This window comes from Bufo bufo, chromosome 7, assembly GCF_905171765.1.
Source record: "Bufo bufo chromosome 7, aBufBuf1.1, whole genome shotgun sequence".
Taxonomy (NCBI): domain Eukaryota; kingdom Metazoa; phylum Chordata; class Amphibia; order Anura; family Bufonidae; genus Bufo; species Bufo bufo.
Window position 1 is genome coordinate 60088063 of NC_053395.1, and position 18390 is coordinate 60106452.

Below are 18390 nucleotides of genomic sequence, written 5' to 3' on the forward strand. Positions count from 1 at the left end.
TATAAAAAAAAAAAAAAGGGGGTAAAACTGTGGCAGAATTTGATTTCTTTTCCAATTCCACCCCATTTGGAATTTTTTTCCAGCTTCTCAGTACATCCTATGCAATATTGGTAATAATGGTGGCATTAGAAAGTACAACTTGTCCTGCAAAAAAAACAAGCCCTCATATGGCTATGTGAACTGAAAAATAAAAAAGTTATGGCTCTAGGAAGGCAGTGAGGGAAAAACAAAAACGCCAAAAATTGGGAAAGGGAAAAAGGAAAGGGTTAAAGCCACGTTCGTTTTCCTTATTATTTACATTTGTGAACAGCCCTGAAGGTTTGGCAGGAAGAAGAGGAAGAGGCAGCCCGCACCACGTGACCACACAAGCCTCGACCTCGTCTGACAGCTGATAATCACAAGCCTGTCAGGCGGGGCGCGCATGCGCGGAAGCTTTCCAATAGCCGGGCATGTCAGGCGGAAGGAGAAGCAATGAGCCGCTGACGCTGGGTAAGATGGCGGCACCCTCGGGAGCTTCCAGGGAAGCGAAACAAGGTAATTGTGTTTACTGGTTACATAATCTGGTGTTCTGCCGGTGACGGGCGGAGGCAGCGCCTATCGGACACCAGTGTGACTGCCTCTTCTCCAGGTAGGTGGCCGCGGGTAGGAAGGCTGCTGGTGCTGGCACCCGGCTCCAAGTATTTATAGCTTCTTGCTGGCAGCACAGTGCGGGCCATGTGTGGCAGTGCTGGTACCCACCATATGTCACCAGAGTAATGTGTGGACGAGGGAAGCATCTGCCGTGGGCTTATGTAGATATGCCCCACATCAGTCCCATATAGATCCCGCGTCGGTCCCATGCGGATGTAGCAGATCCCGCGTCGGTCCCATGCGGATGTAGCGGATCCCGCGTCGGTCCCATGCGGATGTAGCGGATCCCGCGTCGGTCCCATGCGGATGTAGCGGATCCCGCGTCGGTCCCATGCGGATGTAGCGGATCCCGCGTCGGTCCCATGCGGATGTAGCGGATCCCGCGTCGGTCCCATGCGGATGTAGCGGATCCCGCGTCGGTCCCATGCGGATGTAGCGGATCCCGCGTCGGTCCCATGCGGATGTAGCGGATCCCGCGTCGGTCCCATGCGGATGTAGCGGATCCCGCGTCGGCCCCATGCGGATGTAGCGGATCCCGCGTCGGCCCCATGCGGATGTAGCGGATCCCGCGTCGGCCCCATGCGGATGTAGCGGGTCCCGCGTCGGCCCCATGCGGATGTAGCGGGTCCCGCGTCGGCCCCATGCGGATGTAGCGGGTCCCGCGTCGGCCCCATGCGGATGTAGCGGGTCCCGCGTCGGCCCCATGCGGATGTAGCGGGTCCCGCGTCGGCCCCATGCGGATGTAGCGGGTCCCGCGTCGGCCCCATGCGGATGTAGCGGGTCCCGCGTCGGCCCCATGCGGATGTAGCGGGTCCCGCGTCGGCCCCATGCGGATGTAGCGGGTCCCGCGTCGGCCCCATGCGGATGTAGCGGGTCCCGCGCCGGCCCCATGCGGATGTAGCGGGTCCCGCGCCGGCCCCATGCGGATGTAGCGGGTCCCGCGCCGGCCCCATGCGGATGTAGCGGGTCCCGCGCCGGCCCCATGCGGATGTAGCGGCTCCCGCGCCGGCCCCATGCGGATGTAGCGGCTCCCGCGCCGGCCCCATGCGGATGTAGCGGGTCCCGCGCCGGCCCCATGCGGATGTAGCGGGTCCCGCGCCGGCCCCATGCGGATGTAGCGGGTCCCGCGCCGGCCCCATGCGGATGTAGCGGGTCCCGCGCCGGCCCCATGCGGATGTAGCGGGTCCCGCGCCGGCCCCATGCGGATGTAGCGGGTCCCGCGCCGGCCCCATGCGGATGTAGCGGGTCCCGCAAAATACGGATACTGGCCGTGTGCATGCAGCCATTTTCTTTCTCTTTTTAATGGAAATGTCCTATCCTTGTGCACAAAACAGACAAGTATAGGACATGCTCTATCTTTTTTGCGGGGCTGCGGAACGGAAGTACGGATGCATTCATTAGTATTCGCCCCATAAGACGCAGGGGCATTTTCCCCAAACTTTGGGGGGGAAAAGTGTCTTATGGGGTGAAAAATACAGTCGTGTGAATAAGCCCTTAGGGTGCATTCACACGACCGTATGTATTTTTCAGTCTGCAAAAAATATGGCTGACGTCCATGGTCCAACCGTTTTTTATGCAGATCCCCTGTAACAATGCCTATTCTTGTCCAAAAAATGGATCTTTTTCCGGGACGGTGGAATGGACGTATGGCTACGGACAACACACTGTGTGCTGTCTGCATTTTTTGCGGCCCCATTAAAGGGGTATTCCCTTATGGTAAGTTATCCACGGGATAAGGGAAAACTATCAGATTGGTGGGGGTCCTACCACTGGAACCTTCAACAATCATGAGAATGGAGCCCCCCTGAAATGGACAGACTGCGCTCCCATAGAAATGAATGGAACAGCGGCTTGCCTTTCCGACCAGCCTATCCGTCCGTTTTAAGGGGGCTCCATGGAGTACGGGGGCCCCCCGTTCTCGTGATCGGTGGTGGTCCCAGTGGTAGGACCCCCACCGATCTGATAGTTATCTCCTATCCTGTGGATAGGGGAGAATTTTCTATAACTGTAATACCCCTTTAAAATGAAATGCGTGTGCCTGAGGCTCTTGGCCACAGGTCCATAACGGAGGAGATCCTGTGACTGTAATATTGTGCCAGCCGTACAGGGCACTTGGTGCCCGCAGATCAGGATTATGTCCTCGATGGTTGTGCAGTTCTTTTCGGGCTCTGTTCACACTGTTGATGTGATCTCATAACAGAAATAATGACACCTGATTAACCCCATTGATGTGTAATGGGTTCCGCTGTGGCGTCCATTTTTTGGAGGGGGAGAATAGGCCGGCTCATATCTTTCAATCTAACAGGCCTTTGGCCATAGTGGGAACTCGGGAGCCACTGCCGTTTTCTTCCTGTGCCAATATCTGCAGTACTAGAGAAGATGAGGGCACCAGTGGGGAGCACAGATGTGTTGTGTCCGTGAAGCCCACCCCAAGCTATCGCAGTTCTGGCTACAGCTCCACACTCAGTCTTGGTTATATTCACTTGAATGGGAGCTGAGATGCAGTACCCCAGGATGGCCACTGCACGGTGGATGGAGCCTTCTGCTTCTGGCTCCGACCACAGGGTTACTTCTGGGGCCACAGCTGCTGAGAACAGCACAGAGTCGGATCTCCCCTGATATACAATTGATGACCTATCCTGAAGGAAAAAAAATCTTGATTTACAATTTTAAGGGGTTGTCACTTCAGCAAATGGCATTTATCATGTGGAGGAAGTTACTACAAGACACTTACTAATGTACTGTGATTGTCTATATTGCCTCCTTTGCTGGCTGGATTCATTTTTCCATCACATTATACACTGCATTTCCATGGTTACGACTAGGGATAAGCGAATAGACTTCAGATGAAACATCCGAAGTCGATTCGCATAAAACTTCGTTCCAATACTGTACGGAGCAGGAGCCCCGTACAGTATTAGAATGTATTGGCTCCGATGAGCCGAAGTTGTGGTACCTTGGAACTGAATCCGAGTTCGGGAAATGTGTTTTTTTTTTTTTTTTTTTTACAGTACAAATTAACTTATGAAGTTATTACACGAAGTCTCGCAATTTAGGCTCATCGGAGCCAATACATTCTAATACTGTACGGGGCTCCTGCTCCGTACAGTATTGGAACGGAGTTTTATGCGAATCGACTTGGGATGTTTTATCCGACGTCGATTCGCTCATCCCTAGTTACGACCACCAGGGGTGGACGGCCATAGGCCAGCAGTAAAGCCTACTCAGAGATGAGGTATAATGGAGAGATCTGCACCTGTTCTGTGCTTTTGACCCCCACCTGGTTTTGGCGCACAATAACTGAAGTGTGAACTCAGCCGTACCTCAGTACCTTGGAGTTATCTCCCTTCCGGCCGTTACAGTGGGAGCCTGGCTATAGTCACTGGTTGCAGGTCTTTTCAGTCCCGGTCACCCATGTCAGGGTTAGGGCTCTTTCACACGAGCGGATGCCGTGCGGGTAATCCACTGCATGAAAAAGAGAGCTAAGCCCCGTTCCGGACAGCAGAGACACGGAGCATTAACATGAATAATAACGCTCCGTGCCTCTCGGTGATCTTTTTACTACAAAATCACGGTGACAACTTTATCTCCCTGTGATTTTGTAGTAAAAAGATCACCAAGAGGCACGGAGCGTTATTATTCATGTTAATGCTCCGTGTCTCTGCTGTCCGGAACGGGGCTTAGCTCTCTTTTTCATGCAGTGGATTACCCGCACGGCATCCGCTCGTGTGAAAGAGCCCTTAATGGCGCGGGCAGCAAGGAATAAACACATTATACAGCATTAGGGCTGCAGCTAACGATTATTTGAATAATCGATTAGTTGTCGATAATTTCATCGATTAATCAGGAAAAAACACCAAAATGAAAAAAAAAGGAGTCTATATGATTTTACTTGAAAAATTATGTTCAAAGGCCATATTAAATCAAATTTAGGAGTTACATAATTATTAGAATTTTGCATTACAAAGTAAAAAAGACAAGTTATGGGGGATCTGTGGATGGCGCTTATGGGGGATCTGTGGATGGCGCTTATGGGGGATCTGTGGATGGCGCTTATGGGGGATCTGTGGATGGCGCTATATAGCATTGTATGCTATATGTGTCATCCACAGATTCCCTCCCCCCCCCCCCCCCCCCCCCCACCCCATGACAGTGCCATCCACAGATCTCCTCTATAACAGTGCCATCCACAGAACTCCCAATACACCGGCCACATCAGTATTCAGACTATTCCTTAACTGGCAGTAACTTTTACTTGAACTTTAAATCTGCTCTATGATCTTTATTACCTTACAAATACAATGAAGCTCCAGTAACAGGCAGAGCGGGCGGCGGCGTTACGTCACTTACGTGATGCGCCTGCTCCTCCCACTTCATTAATGAAGCAGGCGCGTCACGTGAGTAAGTGACGTAACGCCGCCGCCTGCTCTGCCTGTTACCGGAGCTTTATTGTAAGTTAGTAAAGATGCGCTGATTTAAAGGGTTTCTGTCACCCCACAAAACTCTTTTTTTTGGATAGTTAGATTCCTCATAGCGCGATATAGGAGAATATAATAGTCTTACTTACTTTCATGCGGCCGATTCTTTATAAAACGAAGTTTTATAATATGTAAATGAGGGCTCTACCAGCAAGTAGGGCGTCTACTTGCTGGTAGCTGCTGCAGAAAACCGCCCCCTCGCCGTGTTGATTGACAGGGCCAGCCGGGATCTCCTCCTCCGGCTGGCCCTGTCAGTAATTCAAAAATCGCGCGCCTCTGGTCATTCGGCGCAGGCGCTCTGAGATGAGGAGGCTCGTCTCCTCAGCACTCCCTCAGTGCGCCGATGACGTCTTCTCTTTCGGTGATGTCATCGGCGCAGGCGCACTGAGGAGACGAGCCTCCTCATCTCAGAGCGCCTGCGCCGAATGACCAGAGGCGCGCGATTTTTGAATTACTGACAGGGCCGGCCGGAGGATGAGATCCCGGCTGGCCCTGTCAATCAACACGGCGAGGGGGCGGATTGCTGCTGCGGCTACCAGCAAGTAGACGCCCTACTTGCTGGTAGAGCCCTCATTTACATATTATAAAACTTCGTTTTATAAAGAATCGGCCGCATGAAAGTAAGTAAGACTATTATATTCTCCTATATCGCCCTATAAGGAATCTAACTATCCGAAAAAAAAATGAGTTTTGTGGGGTGACAGAAACCCTTTAAAGTTGAAGTAAAAGTTACTGCTGGTTAAGGACCCTGACCGCCCGCTCCCGACCCCGCATAGCAACGAATCTGCCGATTATTCGATAACAGGATTCGTTGACAACGAATCCAGTTATTGAATATTATCGATAATGTCGATTAATCGTTTCAGCCCTATACAGCATGCACTGATACAGCGCATCAGACAAAAAAAAATTAGCTATTAAATTTTTTTTAAAACACCATCACGGGGCTATAAAAGGGGGAACTTTTTTTATTAATCTCCCAGCCCTAGAGAAGAAGGTGAAAAATATCACTCACCATTTAAAAATTGGCCATTCAGCGCAGCGGCTCTCTTCGCCTTTGAACTGAAAGTGATGGTTTTCCGTTGTAAGGCCCCTTTCACATGGGCGAGTATTCCGCGCGGATGCGATGCGTGAGGTGAACGCATTGCACCCGCACTGAATACTGACCCATTCATTTCTATGGGGCTGTTCAGATGAGCGGTGATTTTCACGCATCGCTTATGCGTTGCGTGAAAATTGCAGCATGCTCTATATTCTGCGTTTTTCACGCAACGCAGGCCCCATAGAAGTGAATGGGGTTGCGTGAAAATCGCAAGCATCCTCAAGCAAGTGCGGATGTGGTGCGATTTTCACGCACGGTTGCTAGGAGACGATCGGGATGGAGACCCGATCATTATTATTTTCCCTTATAACATTGTTATAAGGGAAAATAATAGCATTCTGAATGCAAAGTAAAATAGGGCTGGAGGGGTTAAAAAAAAATAATAATAATTTAACTCGCCTTAGTCCACTTGATCGCGCAGCCCGGCATCTCCTTCTGTCTCCTTTTGTTGAATAGGACCTGTGGTGAGCATTAAGTACAGTTACAGGACCTTTGATGACATCACTCCGGTCATCACATGGTACGTCACATGATCTTTTACCATGGTGATGGATCATGTGATGACCGGAGTGACGTCATCAAAGGTCCTGTAACTGTACTTAATGCTCACCACAGGTCCTATTCAACAAAGGAGACAGAAGGAGATGCCGGGCCGCGATCAAGTGGACTAAGGTGAGTTAAATAATTTTTTATTTTTTTTTTAACCCCTCCAGCGCTGTTTTACTATGCATTCTGTATTCAGAATGCTATTATTTTCCCTTATAACCATGTTATAAGGGAAAATAATACAATCTACAGAACACCGATCCCAAGCCCGAACTTCTGTAAAGAAGTTCGGGTTTGGATACCAAACATGCGCGATTTTTCTCACGCGCGTGCAAAACGCATTACAATGTTTTGCACTCGCGCGGAAAAATCGCGGGTGTTCCCGCATTGCACCCGCACATTTTCCCGCAACGCCCGTGTGAAACCAGCCTTATTCACATGAACACTGAGGCCAGTGAATATAGAGGACAACCCCTTTAAGGAGGCTTTTACACCATATTTTCGTTTCCAGCATGGAATTATCATGGAACTATCATGGAACTGAGTCCATTCCCACAGTGTATGGAAACTGATGTCAAATATAGGGGGCAAAAATGGCGTTTGGATTGTGTGACCTGTGATTGGTTGAATTTTGTGCCTTACTTTTGGAAAGGGATATGTTAAAAAAAAAAAATATATATATATTGATTAGATGGGGGGGGGGAAGGATACTGAGGTATGCATTCTAGAGATTAGCGAATCTAATTCATTTGGCATCAGCCTTTTGGCCAGGGTGCTGAAGAGACTCTCCTCTGCCTGTTTGGTCCTGTCAGTCTTGTGCCTGCGCCATTGCTCTGAACATCCGCGCGATCGCAGAGGAGATGCTGCTGCTACCTGAGCAGTGCACGTACCCCCAGAAGTGGAGGCAGCAGCTTTGGACGGAGGAGCACCTCCTCTACTTCTGTGGGTACCCAGACATCAGTGCTGCATTTGCAGTCGATCTCTGCACATCCTCTGTGCCTGCCGTGATGATCGGAGCGACGAAGCAGGTGTACTCGAGGAGGCTCCTTATTATTGAATTAAATCCATTAGAATCGATGCATTGGAGATGAGTGAAATCTGTTTAACAGATGTGCCTATCGCTTTAAATTGATTAATTTTTTAGTGGATTGTAACAGAAAGCGCCGCATCAGTTATTTTTATTTTTTTCTTCTCCTGTATGGAGTTAGGCTAGTTTCATACTAGCTGCAGGCTGTTCCGGTGGGTGCCTGCCGGACTCCCTTTCCGCTAATGTGAAAGTACCCTTACGCTTTCCCGTCCAATTAAATAATGGACTGGAATGCAAACTAGAAAAGAAAAAAAATTTAATAAAATTATATATAAATATATTACACAAACAGGTTTAGCATAAAGTAAAAAAATATGGTGAGGCCTGTGACAGTTTGTACTTTTTGTAATCTACTTTATTAATGCATTTTGAATTTTTAATAGACTTTTCCCTCCCTGAAGGACGCCTTTCTCTGTGCTCTTAATATCCACTTTTCTGCACCCCTCTGTCCGGTGTCTTCAGCCTATGAATAGGGTCGCAGTGCATGGAGTACGAGCAGGAGCGCTAATTGCTGCTCCTGCCTGCGCCCCCCCCAGCGGTTTATTAAATGCTGGCATACCAAATGGGTACTCTGTACCCATGTGTTATGCCAGGATTAGCTGAGTGGAGGGGCTCCAGCATGTGCCTCTTTCGCTAAGCTAAAAGTCCTGCATGTCAGCTCTTAGCTTAGCAAAGCAGGCACAGGCAGGAGCCGCTCCACTCAGCTAATCCTTGCATAGCACACGGGTACAGGTCCCGTCTGCTATGCCAGGATTTAGTAAACCTGTGGGGGGCACAGGCAGGAGCAGCAATGTGCGCTCCTGCCTGTACCACATGCGCTGTGGCCCCATTCATAAATTGTAGAGTCCGTACACCACTGAGAAGTCAGCAGTGTACAGAAAAATGGGTTTTAAGCGCACAGAAAAAGGTGCGCTTCAGGGAGGGAAAAGTGTATTAAAAAATACAAAAACCATTAATAAACTATTACAAAAAGTATTATTAGGGCATTTAGGACATTTTACCAAAAAGTTAATTAAAAGTTTAGTTACTCTTTAAATCTGCAGCATGTCAATCTTTGCCATGGATTTAAAATAAGATCTAATGTGCAGTAGTATTGATCTTAAAACTGGAGACTTCACCAGAATTTTAACATAACATAACCCCAGATGGTGAGTAAACTGCCAATAAAACTTAACTTTTAATAGATCAGTCAAGTGTTAAACTATAGAAAACAGAAAATGGCTAGCCTCAAAAGGTACTGCCTCGTCAGGTATAACCAAAGAAAAAAACAGTCAATAATATACAATGTACAATATTGCAGTATTAAAGATGCACGGCGACATCTAAGTGCTAAAGGAAAAAAAAAAACTTTATTTTCTATTCCTACCACCTCTTCAGTTGCTGTGAGATGTGCCGTGATGTTATCCGGACATTGCCATATATATCATATATCACTGGCCATCCATAGGTAACTCATGCAGATTTTGATGCAAATTCTTTGCACCAAGTTTCTCTGTGTGTGGCCACACGTGAACATACTGGATGAAGCCATTGTCTGCTGTTTTGCAGGGCTTATAAAAACTCGAGGATTTCAATGATCGTCTTGAAGACCCAGCTTCCTTATCTGAGTGGCTGACAGTCTCTGCACGGCAGCCATGGAGGAGGACGTCAAGTTAGGAAGTGACAACTGTGAGAGGAGCTCGGGAGTGAAGTTAGACCGGAACATATCTGTTAGCGAATTTTCCTGCAATTGTTGCTATGATATATTGGTGAACCCCACCACCCTGAACTGTGGTCACAGCTTCTGCAGACATTGTCTCGCCCTGTGGTGGGTGTCTTCAAAGAAGACTGAGTGTCCTGAATGTCGTGACAAGTGGGAAGGGTTTCCCAAAGTGAACATACTTCTTAGGTAAGTAGAGGGTGATGCAATTCTGTAATATTTTCATGATAAAATTTATTTGAGGCAAAGATCTTAGTAGCCCATAAACAAACTGATGGAAAACTCTTCTTTCATATCAATTGAAAGATTGTCCGTCCTGTGTTCTCTCCTGTCCTTATACTATAAACAATGATAAGCATGGAGATCAAGTGGTGATAGATAATCAGTTCTCACCTGTCCTTATACTATAAGCAGGGTGTTCTAGTGATGAAAGATAATCAGTTCTCACTTATTTTGCTTTATACTATGAACAGTGATAAGCAGGATGATCTAGTGCTGATAGATACAGTTCTCACCTCTCCTGTGTCCTGTGACTTGTACTATAATCGGTGATAAGCAGGGTGTTCTAGTGGTGATGGATAATCAGTTCTCACCTCTCCTGTGTCCTGTCCTTATATTCTGTATCGTCATATTGCTCCAAGGCCCTTAGTTTTAGTGCCTGAAACTGTGCTGCATATGCTCAGTATTAAGTTCCTCCTCTAAAGACCAGATTAGGAGGGTCACTACTGGGAACACCTGCAGTCATCTCAGAACTGCTAGACAGAAAAGGAAGACCGTATTAAAGGAGTTGCCTGGGAATAAGTAACTTTTCACAGGAGCATGCCTATGCTATGGAACGAATCATATCTACTCCCGGCCACTCTGGTACTGCATGCAGACTTCTCTGTGTCCATTTTCTGGTTCACTGCTTGCTTTACTTGCCTTCAGTATGGGCATGATCATCTGCTCTGCTGCAGCCGATAACAGGCTTCAGCAGTGATATTTCTTGTGGAAACATCACTGCTGAGGCCAGCCATTGGCGTCAGAGAAGATCATTCCAGAGAGGAAGTAAATAAGCTGCAGACCAGAGGATGGACAAATGGGAGTCAGTACGCAGGACTAAAGTATGACTCTTTCCATAGTGAAGGCACCTATGAAAAGTTAGTTATTCCATTAGAACCCTTTTATGGTGAGTAGGGATGAGCGAATCGACTTCGGATGAAACATCCGAAGTCGATTTGCATAAAACTTTGTTTCAATACTGTACGGCGCGAGCGCTCCGTAGAGTATTAGAATGTTTTGGCTCTGATGAGCTGAAGTTATTACTTCTCGAAGTCCCGCAAGACTTCGCATAATAATTTCAGAAATTGATTTATACAGTAAAAAACAATTTCCTGAACTCTGGGAGCTGATGGGCTACTTGTCTCTGCTCTCTGACCTCCTAAACATTCATTATAGCTCAGTTCTTATCTTACTGATAATAATGTGGCTTAAATAAGTGTTTATGACCTCTCAGTAGTTTAGGGATAAGGTTTATTAGATGACAGCAGAAAGTGAAAGTACCAGTCACACCGCTAGAAAAACAGTTAACCCTTTGTGACACAGAACAACTCAATATTGAGCAGTCCTATGTACATAACATCACTCCCCTCCCTTCACCTCCTCCAACATACAGTCCCATGTAAATAACACTATTTCCCTCCCTCTGCTATTCAGTCCCATGTAAATAACATCACCTCCTCTCCGCCAGCCACCTTCAACGTACAGTCCCACGTAAATAACATTGCCCCCTGAACATTCAGTCCCATGTAAATAACATCACTCCCTCCCACAGTTGCCTCCAACGTACAGTCCCATGTCCCATGTAAATAACATCCCCCTGCCCCAGCCCCCTCCAACATAGTCCCATGTAAATAACATAATCCCTTACCACAGCCGCCTTCAACATACAGTCCCATGTAAATAATATAATCCCCTACGACAGCTGCCTTCAACATACAGTCCCATGTAAATAACATGACCCTCTCCCCAGCCACCTCCAACACACAGTTCCATGTAAATAACATCCTTCCCTTCAGCCCTAACATACAGTCCCAGTTAAATAACCACAACTCCCAGCATTGCTTTGCCTCTCCCTTCACTTACCTCTCCTGATGTAGCAGACATCACCTCAGCTGCTTCTCCTCTTCACTGCCATCCTCTCCTGCACTGGTCACATGATGGTGACCTCATCGCAGGTCCTTCTCAACCACTGACTCTTTTACTGGTCACATGACCTGTGATGTCACCACAGGTCCTTCAGCTCTTCCAGTGCATTAGATTCAATTGTATTGTGGTCCTGAGGACAGCAATACAGTTGTATCTAGCTGGCAGGCAGGACATTCGGGGCCTGGGACAAAATTTCAGGGGCCCAGGCCCCGAATGTTTTAACCTAGCAACGCCCCTGATATTTGATAAAGGTCTATTCTGACCGAAACGTCACATGTACATGCATCACTTGAACTGCCTTAAAAAACAAACAAAAAAAAAAAAACGCACTGAATTCACCATATCAAAGGAGTGCTCAAGTTTTTATCTATTTATATTAAGGGTTGGGAGCCAGATTGTTTCAATATAAAATTCTCCATCATCATACTGACCAGCAGAATAAAGATAACATGTAGTTTTTCCTGCACAGTGTACGCTGCAATAACAAAACCCAGAAACCAATGGCAGAATTGCTGCCTTCATCCTGCTTCTCAAAAAGCAAAATAAGAAGTGATCAGTCGTATGTGCCCCTAAATAGAACCAATGATAATGTGAGCTTATCCTGTAAAATAAGCCCTCACACAGCCCTGTCGAGAGAAAAATAAAAAAGCGTATGCTTCTCAGAAAATAGTTGTACTGATAACCCAGAGGCTGTTGAAAACCAACATGCCGTCTGTAACCCAATACATCAAAATCGGCGGTGCAAAAAGTTCACGTTTATGGCATTTCCATATCCATTACAACTTGCCTAACACTTTAAAGGGCGTGTTGTGTCTTAGATGACAGGTCTTAATTTTGCACAGTCGCTTGCACATTATTATTTATGCAAAATACCTGTGGTGTCATAATGCTCACGCCACCCCTTAATACCTTAATGGTTGGAGTTTCCAAAATGGGGCCACTTCTTGGGGGTTCCATTTATTATTTCACCCCAGATCCTCTTCAGTTGTCGACACAAGATGTGTAAATTACCACATTGGGCCTCAAATTATGCTCTTTTAGTCCTGTTCCCTGTTGTATTCCCAGACAAAAGATTAGTGCCGCATGTAGGGAGATTATAAAACCAGGAAGCATGTTATTATAATAATAATAAGAGGGCTTGTCTTTCACAGTGGCACACAAAGGGCACAATATATGGGGCACTGAAATGGCATATTTGTAGAAATATTTCAGTTTTCACTTTGCACCATCTGCAGTGAATTAATTTTTGCAAAACACATGTATGGTCAAAATGCTCACTACACCACTTGGTAAATTCTGTCGGGGGTGTGGTTTCGAAAATGGGTTCATTTCTCGGGGGTTCCTTTTTTATTTCATCTCAGTCTGTTGTTGGCCAGTGCTGTATACATCACCAAACTAGGCCTGAAATGCACATGGTGCTCCTTTCCTTCTGAGCCCTGCAGTGTGCCCAAACAGCATATATGGGGTGTTACTGTATTGAGGACAAAATGGGCAGCAAAGTTTTAAGATTTAATTGGAAACAAAAATTTAATTTTTTATTTTCACAACCTAAATTCCACACCTACGCATCCAAAAAACATTCCAGCAAAATCTACCCTTCAAAAATGTTCCTGCCCTTCTGAGCCCTGTGGTGTGCAAAGTAAAAAATCAGAGTCATAAATATTGAGGTTTATTTGGCTGTTAACCCTTCCTGTGTTATAGGGAAAAAATAAATTCAAATGGAAAATTTGCAAAACAAAAAAAGGGACATTTTGAAATTTCACCTCCAATTTTCCTTTCATTTTGTGGAACACCTAAAGGGTTAACAAAGTTTTTTTTAAATCTGTTTTGAATAATTTGAGGGGTGTGGTTTGCAAAATTGGGTTTAATTAATTTAATGGGTGGTTTCTATTATGTAAGGCCCTCAATGTCACTTCAGAACTGAATTGGTCCTTTTTAAAAAGTCGATTTTTCAGAAATTTTCTAAAAATTCCATGCCTTCTAACGGCCTAAAATTAAATGACGTCTATAATATGATGTCAACATAAAGCAGACATTTAGTGAATGTTAATAACTATTTTATGAGGCATCACTATCCGTCTTAAAAGCATGGAAATAAAAATTTGAACAATAGCAATTTTTTTTTATTATAGACTTAAAGGGAGTCTGTCACCTCCATATGGCCATATACAGTGCTTACATTGTCCTATAGCACACCTATACATGAATGTAATGGTACCTTTATTTTCTTTAGACTTGCAAAAGATGGAAAAACGAAGTTTAATTCGTATGCAAATGAGCACTCGCAAGTGCCCAGGGGCGGTGTTCAGTGTGTAAGTGCCCAGGCTGCTCTGCCTTTTCTCATTGTTTCCCCGCCCCAGCCTCTGCCTATGCCCGCCCTCCTGTTCCCTTGCGTCATCCTTCAGTCCGGCCGAGATCCCGCGCCTGTGCACAGCCTCGCCTTGCTGGAGCATGCGGACTGTGATGCCCATTGTGGGCATGGCATCGCTTTTAAGTACTGTGCATATGCCGGTTAACGCCACACTGTCGCTGGTTTCGCGCATGCGCAGTAGTTAAAGCGATGCCGTTCCAGCAATGGGCATCGCAGAGTGCTTGCCCCAGCCTGGCAAGGCAGGCGCAGGATCTCGGCCGGACCGAAGGATGACGCAAGGGAATAGGATGGCGGACAGAGGCTGGGGCGGGGAAACAATGAAAAAAGCAGAGCAGCCTGGGCTCCAACACGGTGAACGCCGCCCCTGGGCACTTGCGAGTGCTCTATTATATATGAATAAAAGTTTGTTTTTCCTGCTTCTGCAAGTGTAAAGAAAAAGACAAAGGTACCATTACATTCATGTATAGGTGTGCTATAGGACAATGTAAGCACTGTATATGGCCATATGGAGGTGACAAGACTCCCTTTAAATTTACCAGTAACGTGAAGTGTGATGTGTCACGAGAAAACATCCCAGAATGGCTTAGATAAGTAAACGTATTCCAAGGTTATTACCATCTAAAGTGACACATGTAAGAGTTGCAAAATTAGGCCTGGTCAGGAAGGTGAAAAATTGCAGGGTACTGAAGGGGTTAAGGATGCCCGTTTATAATCTGGCTAGAGAATTTACACGTTAGAAAAACAACTTTTGAAAGTGTTGCACGCTGCATGAAAGTATCTGAGAAGAGCCATCTGGGCGTAGCTGCAGTGTGGAAGAGTCCGGCGGTCTAGTCCCAAAGAGCAGCACCGCCAAACAATATGAAATAAAGTACCGATGAAAGCAAACAAACGCTGTATGCAGCAGCACACCGCCCCATGCAAACACCGGAAACATGGATAAATCAGAATTGCATTACTGCTATACTTACTATATAAGAACTAGTCCCAATCCACATACTTTCATAGTAACATAGGCTGAAAAAAGACTTCTGTTCAGCCTGTTACCCATGCATGATTGACGTCCCCTATGCCGTGCCTGAGCGTTGTGTAACCTGCATTTACATCCTACTCGGCCACTGAACTATATTGCTGAAATGTTGTAAATTGTACATGGCTGTAGTCCAATGCCAAGGAGACCATTAGAAGCAAATGACAAAATATTACATGGACTTCAGCAAATCTCAGCGAGACAGAACCTAGGTATGGAAAGTATTTAGATCGGGATCCCAGAGGTTTACATTTCTTATTTTCTGATGTAATGGGGGCCAGATTATTTAATGACTGCTGTAATGCATAATGTTCCGTTTTCTTTGTGAATCTTGTAACGACATCTTGGTTGATATTTTGTTTTTCAGGGACGTCATTGAAAAACTGTTTCCTGATGCCATAAAGGAAAAATATGAGGACCTTGAGCAAAACACTGAAATTTCCAGAGCCCTTCAGGCCTTCAATAAGTATGGGAATGAGCAGAATCAGTCGTCTTCCAGGGAAGGACGGGCTAACCACCAGAGGGGCGGAGGTGGCTTCTTCTCAGGAGTGCTGACTGCATTAACTGGAGTAGCAGTAAGTGACCCTCCGGTATAACAGTCGTTTGTAATGTCTTTATATACATCCCATCTGTTCATGTGCCTACACGGTAATGAAGAAGGCTACTGTATGTTACTTGCCAAGTTGTCGAGCCAACTCTCTAGATTTACTGTTTTAAATAAATTAGACATATGGACATCCCTTTATGAACCAGAACAGAGAACCGCTCTGTAAGACTGGCTCCTATCCTGGTGGACACAAATCTTCATCTCCTGTTCTACATCTCATGTTGAAAGGATGGCCATTTATCAGAATGGACACTATGAAGTATTCCACTTGCCAAGGTGCTGGGAGCGGGCCCCAGAGTCATCAGCTTTTTCACATGGGTTGTCTTTTATACTTTGCCATAGAAGAATAATGAATATCACAGCGCCACATATTGTGAAACTATACCAAGCATATCTTGCCAAGGAAGAATTATTCTGTTTTCTTTTAATAATTTGTCATTGTGTCTCAGGTTGTGTTACTGGTGTATCACTGGAGCAGTCGTGAATCTGAACATGACCTTTTGGTCCACAAACCAGTGTCTAAATGGACCCCTGAAGAGGTAGTCCTTTGGCTTGAGCAGTTGGGTCCATGGGCGTCCCATTACAAAGACAGATTTTTATCAGGAAGAGTAAATGGAAGGCGAGTATTTATTGGTATAGATTACTGTAAATGAATGCATCCACTAGCTATATGGCAATTATCTAGTATCTTGGTGCTCATCTTTTAGACGCTGTAAGAAAAACAAGCGCATTATCCATCCCCTAATCACTACACCCCATGAATGTTGTGGCCAAGTGGTGCAGTAAATTAACATACAGGCCATACTTTTTAAAGGGGTTTTCCATTTTTAACATCTACATGTATTTGTTTGGAGAATAAGATATTGAATAATTTTCTAATACACACTAATTTAACGTTTTGCTCGCATACCTTTTTATTGTATCCATACAATAGCCTCTCACTAAAGAAAAATGAAAACTGTAAAGTCCAATTTAATCCAGTTAAATGCATCCATAGGACACCTGGATAGGACTAAACATGACGTCGGTCATGTGGTCCTCACAAGTATCATGTGACTTGGCTCTCAGTTAACTGTCCAGGTATCTAACAGGTGAATAGTAGTGTATTAGGAAGTGGAACATATGAGCTATTACTACCTGCATCATCTCATCCGGTCTGTCAGTGTCTGTATAAAAACAGATTTGTGTGTGTTTATTAACATGACAACATCACCTAGAGATGGGCAGCTATTTTACAACATCACCTAGAGACAGGGGACCATTTTACAACATCACCTAGAGGCGGGCAGCTATTTTACAACATCACCTAAAAGACAAGTGGCCATGTAAATACACACAGTGATGTAGTTACTGTAATAATCACAATAAAGCTCAGTATTCCAACACTAGTCCTATTCACTTCTCACGTGGATGTGTGCTGACCCAGCGCATGTATGTCATGTAACACTGCTACTTTCTAAATGTTGTGAAGTCACATGACTGTTTCAGTTAGGCCATGGTACATTGCATAGAACTGATACATGAGTTACACCATTCTACTGCATATAGGGGTTAAACTACCTGATATAAGAAAGGCATGTATGCAGAATTTTAAATACATTTATATTAGAAAATTGTATGATTTTATTATAAAGAAATACGTTTAAAAACACCAGGAATACCCCTTTAAGGTTCTGTTCAGTGGTGGCACTATTGCACTTTTGGATTATTTTCCTTTTGGGCCTGGTGACCGATTCTCTTATGGTTTTTGTACACCGTGGATATTTACAAAAAATAAATAAAAAATGTGCCGCAGACTTAGTTTGACATGTCATGCATCCACACGTAGATGTAGGTCCATTCAATGAGGCTAATCCACATGTAGCCACCAACTATGTCAAGAATTGACAAATCGAGGTATCTCAAATTCAAGTCCATGGTGAAAAAAATCTACAAGCATGTGAACGTCTATGTGGCTTTCCAATTGAAGTCAATGGGGCGTGTAGATTTTGTCACATGAAAATGCCCCCGTGTGGTCTTACCCTTACAGGATTAGAAGAGCATGGTTGCCTTCTTCGGTGTCATGCTAGCTGATCTGATCACTTACATCGGTGATCCCTGCCTTGTCGTCTTGCTGTTTACTGCAGTGACCAGAGTGGAAAAGATGCTTGGGTCGGATAAGGAAACTTACATGGAGTTTGTGCACGTGTGTTTATAACTTTGAGGGTAGATACAGGTTGTATTTTTGGCTTTTATGAACTGCTGATTTCTACTTCTATGAACAGGCTACTACTGACACTGGCTGAGGATGAGTTTTCAAAAGAGCCATACAGTATAGAGAACACCAGTCACCGGAAGGCCATCATCATGGAGCTGGAGAGAGTGAAGACGCTTGGGGTGAAGCCACCTCAGAATTTGTGGGAATATAGGGTAAAGCACTTTGTCCACTGTCATATTTCTGCGTCTTTACTTGTAGGTTCTGCACCTACAGTATATGTAATAATGTTGCCTGTTCTGTGATTGGTGTAAGACGTATGGTTTATTTGGCTAGGACCCTAACCAATGATCCCTTCTTAGAACTCTGATGCTTTTGTATTATTCCTGATCATTTTTGTCAAAGGGACGTGTCCCTGCAGTTTGACACTGTCAGCATTGGTTGAACTGTGTAGGGACACAC

At 45.4% G+C, this 18390-nt stretch overlaps 1 protein-coding gene across 2 annotated transcripts in view; it reads left to right on the forward strand.

Moving 5' to 3' along the window:
• Positions 1 to 416: 416 nt before the first annotated feature.
• Positions 417 to 18390, forward strand: part of LOC121008427 (bifunctional apoptosis regulator-like) — a 30797-nt gene continuing 12823 nt past the window's right edge. For both annotated transcript variants that reach the window (XM_040440974.1, XM_040440975.1), the window contains exons 1-5: positions 417 to 534; positions 9392 to 9731; positions 15495 to 15702; positions 16184 to 16353; positions 17999 to 18143. In XM_040440974.1, the coding sequence (XP_040296908.1) occupies positions 9478 to 9731; positions 15495 to 15702; positions 16184 to 16353; positions 17999 to 18143 (777 nt within the window). In that variant the 5' untranslated portion in view covers positions 417 to 534; positions 9392 to 9477. The remainder of the gene's footprint in view (positions 535 to 9391; positions 9732 to 15494; positions 15703 to 16183; positions 16354 to 17998; positions 18144 to 18390) is intronic.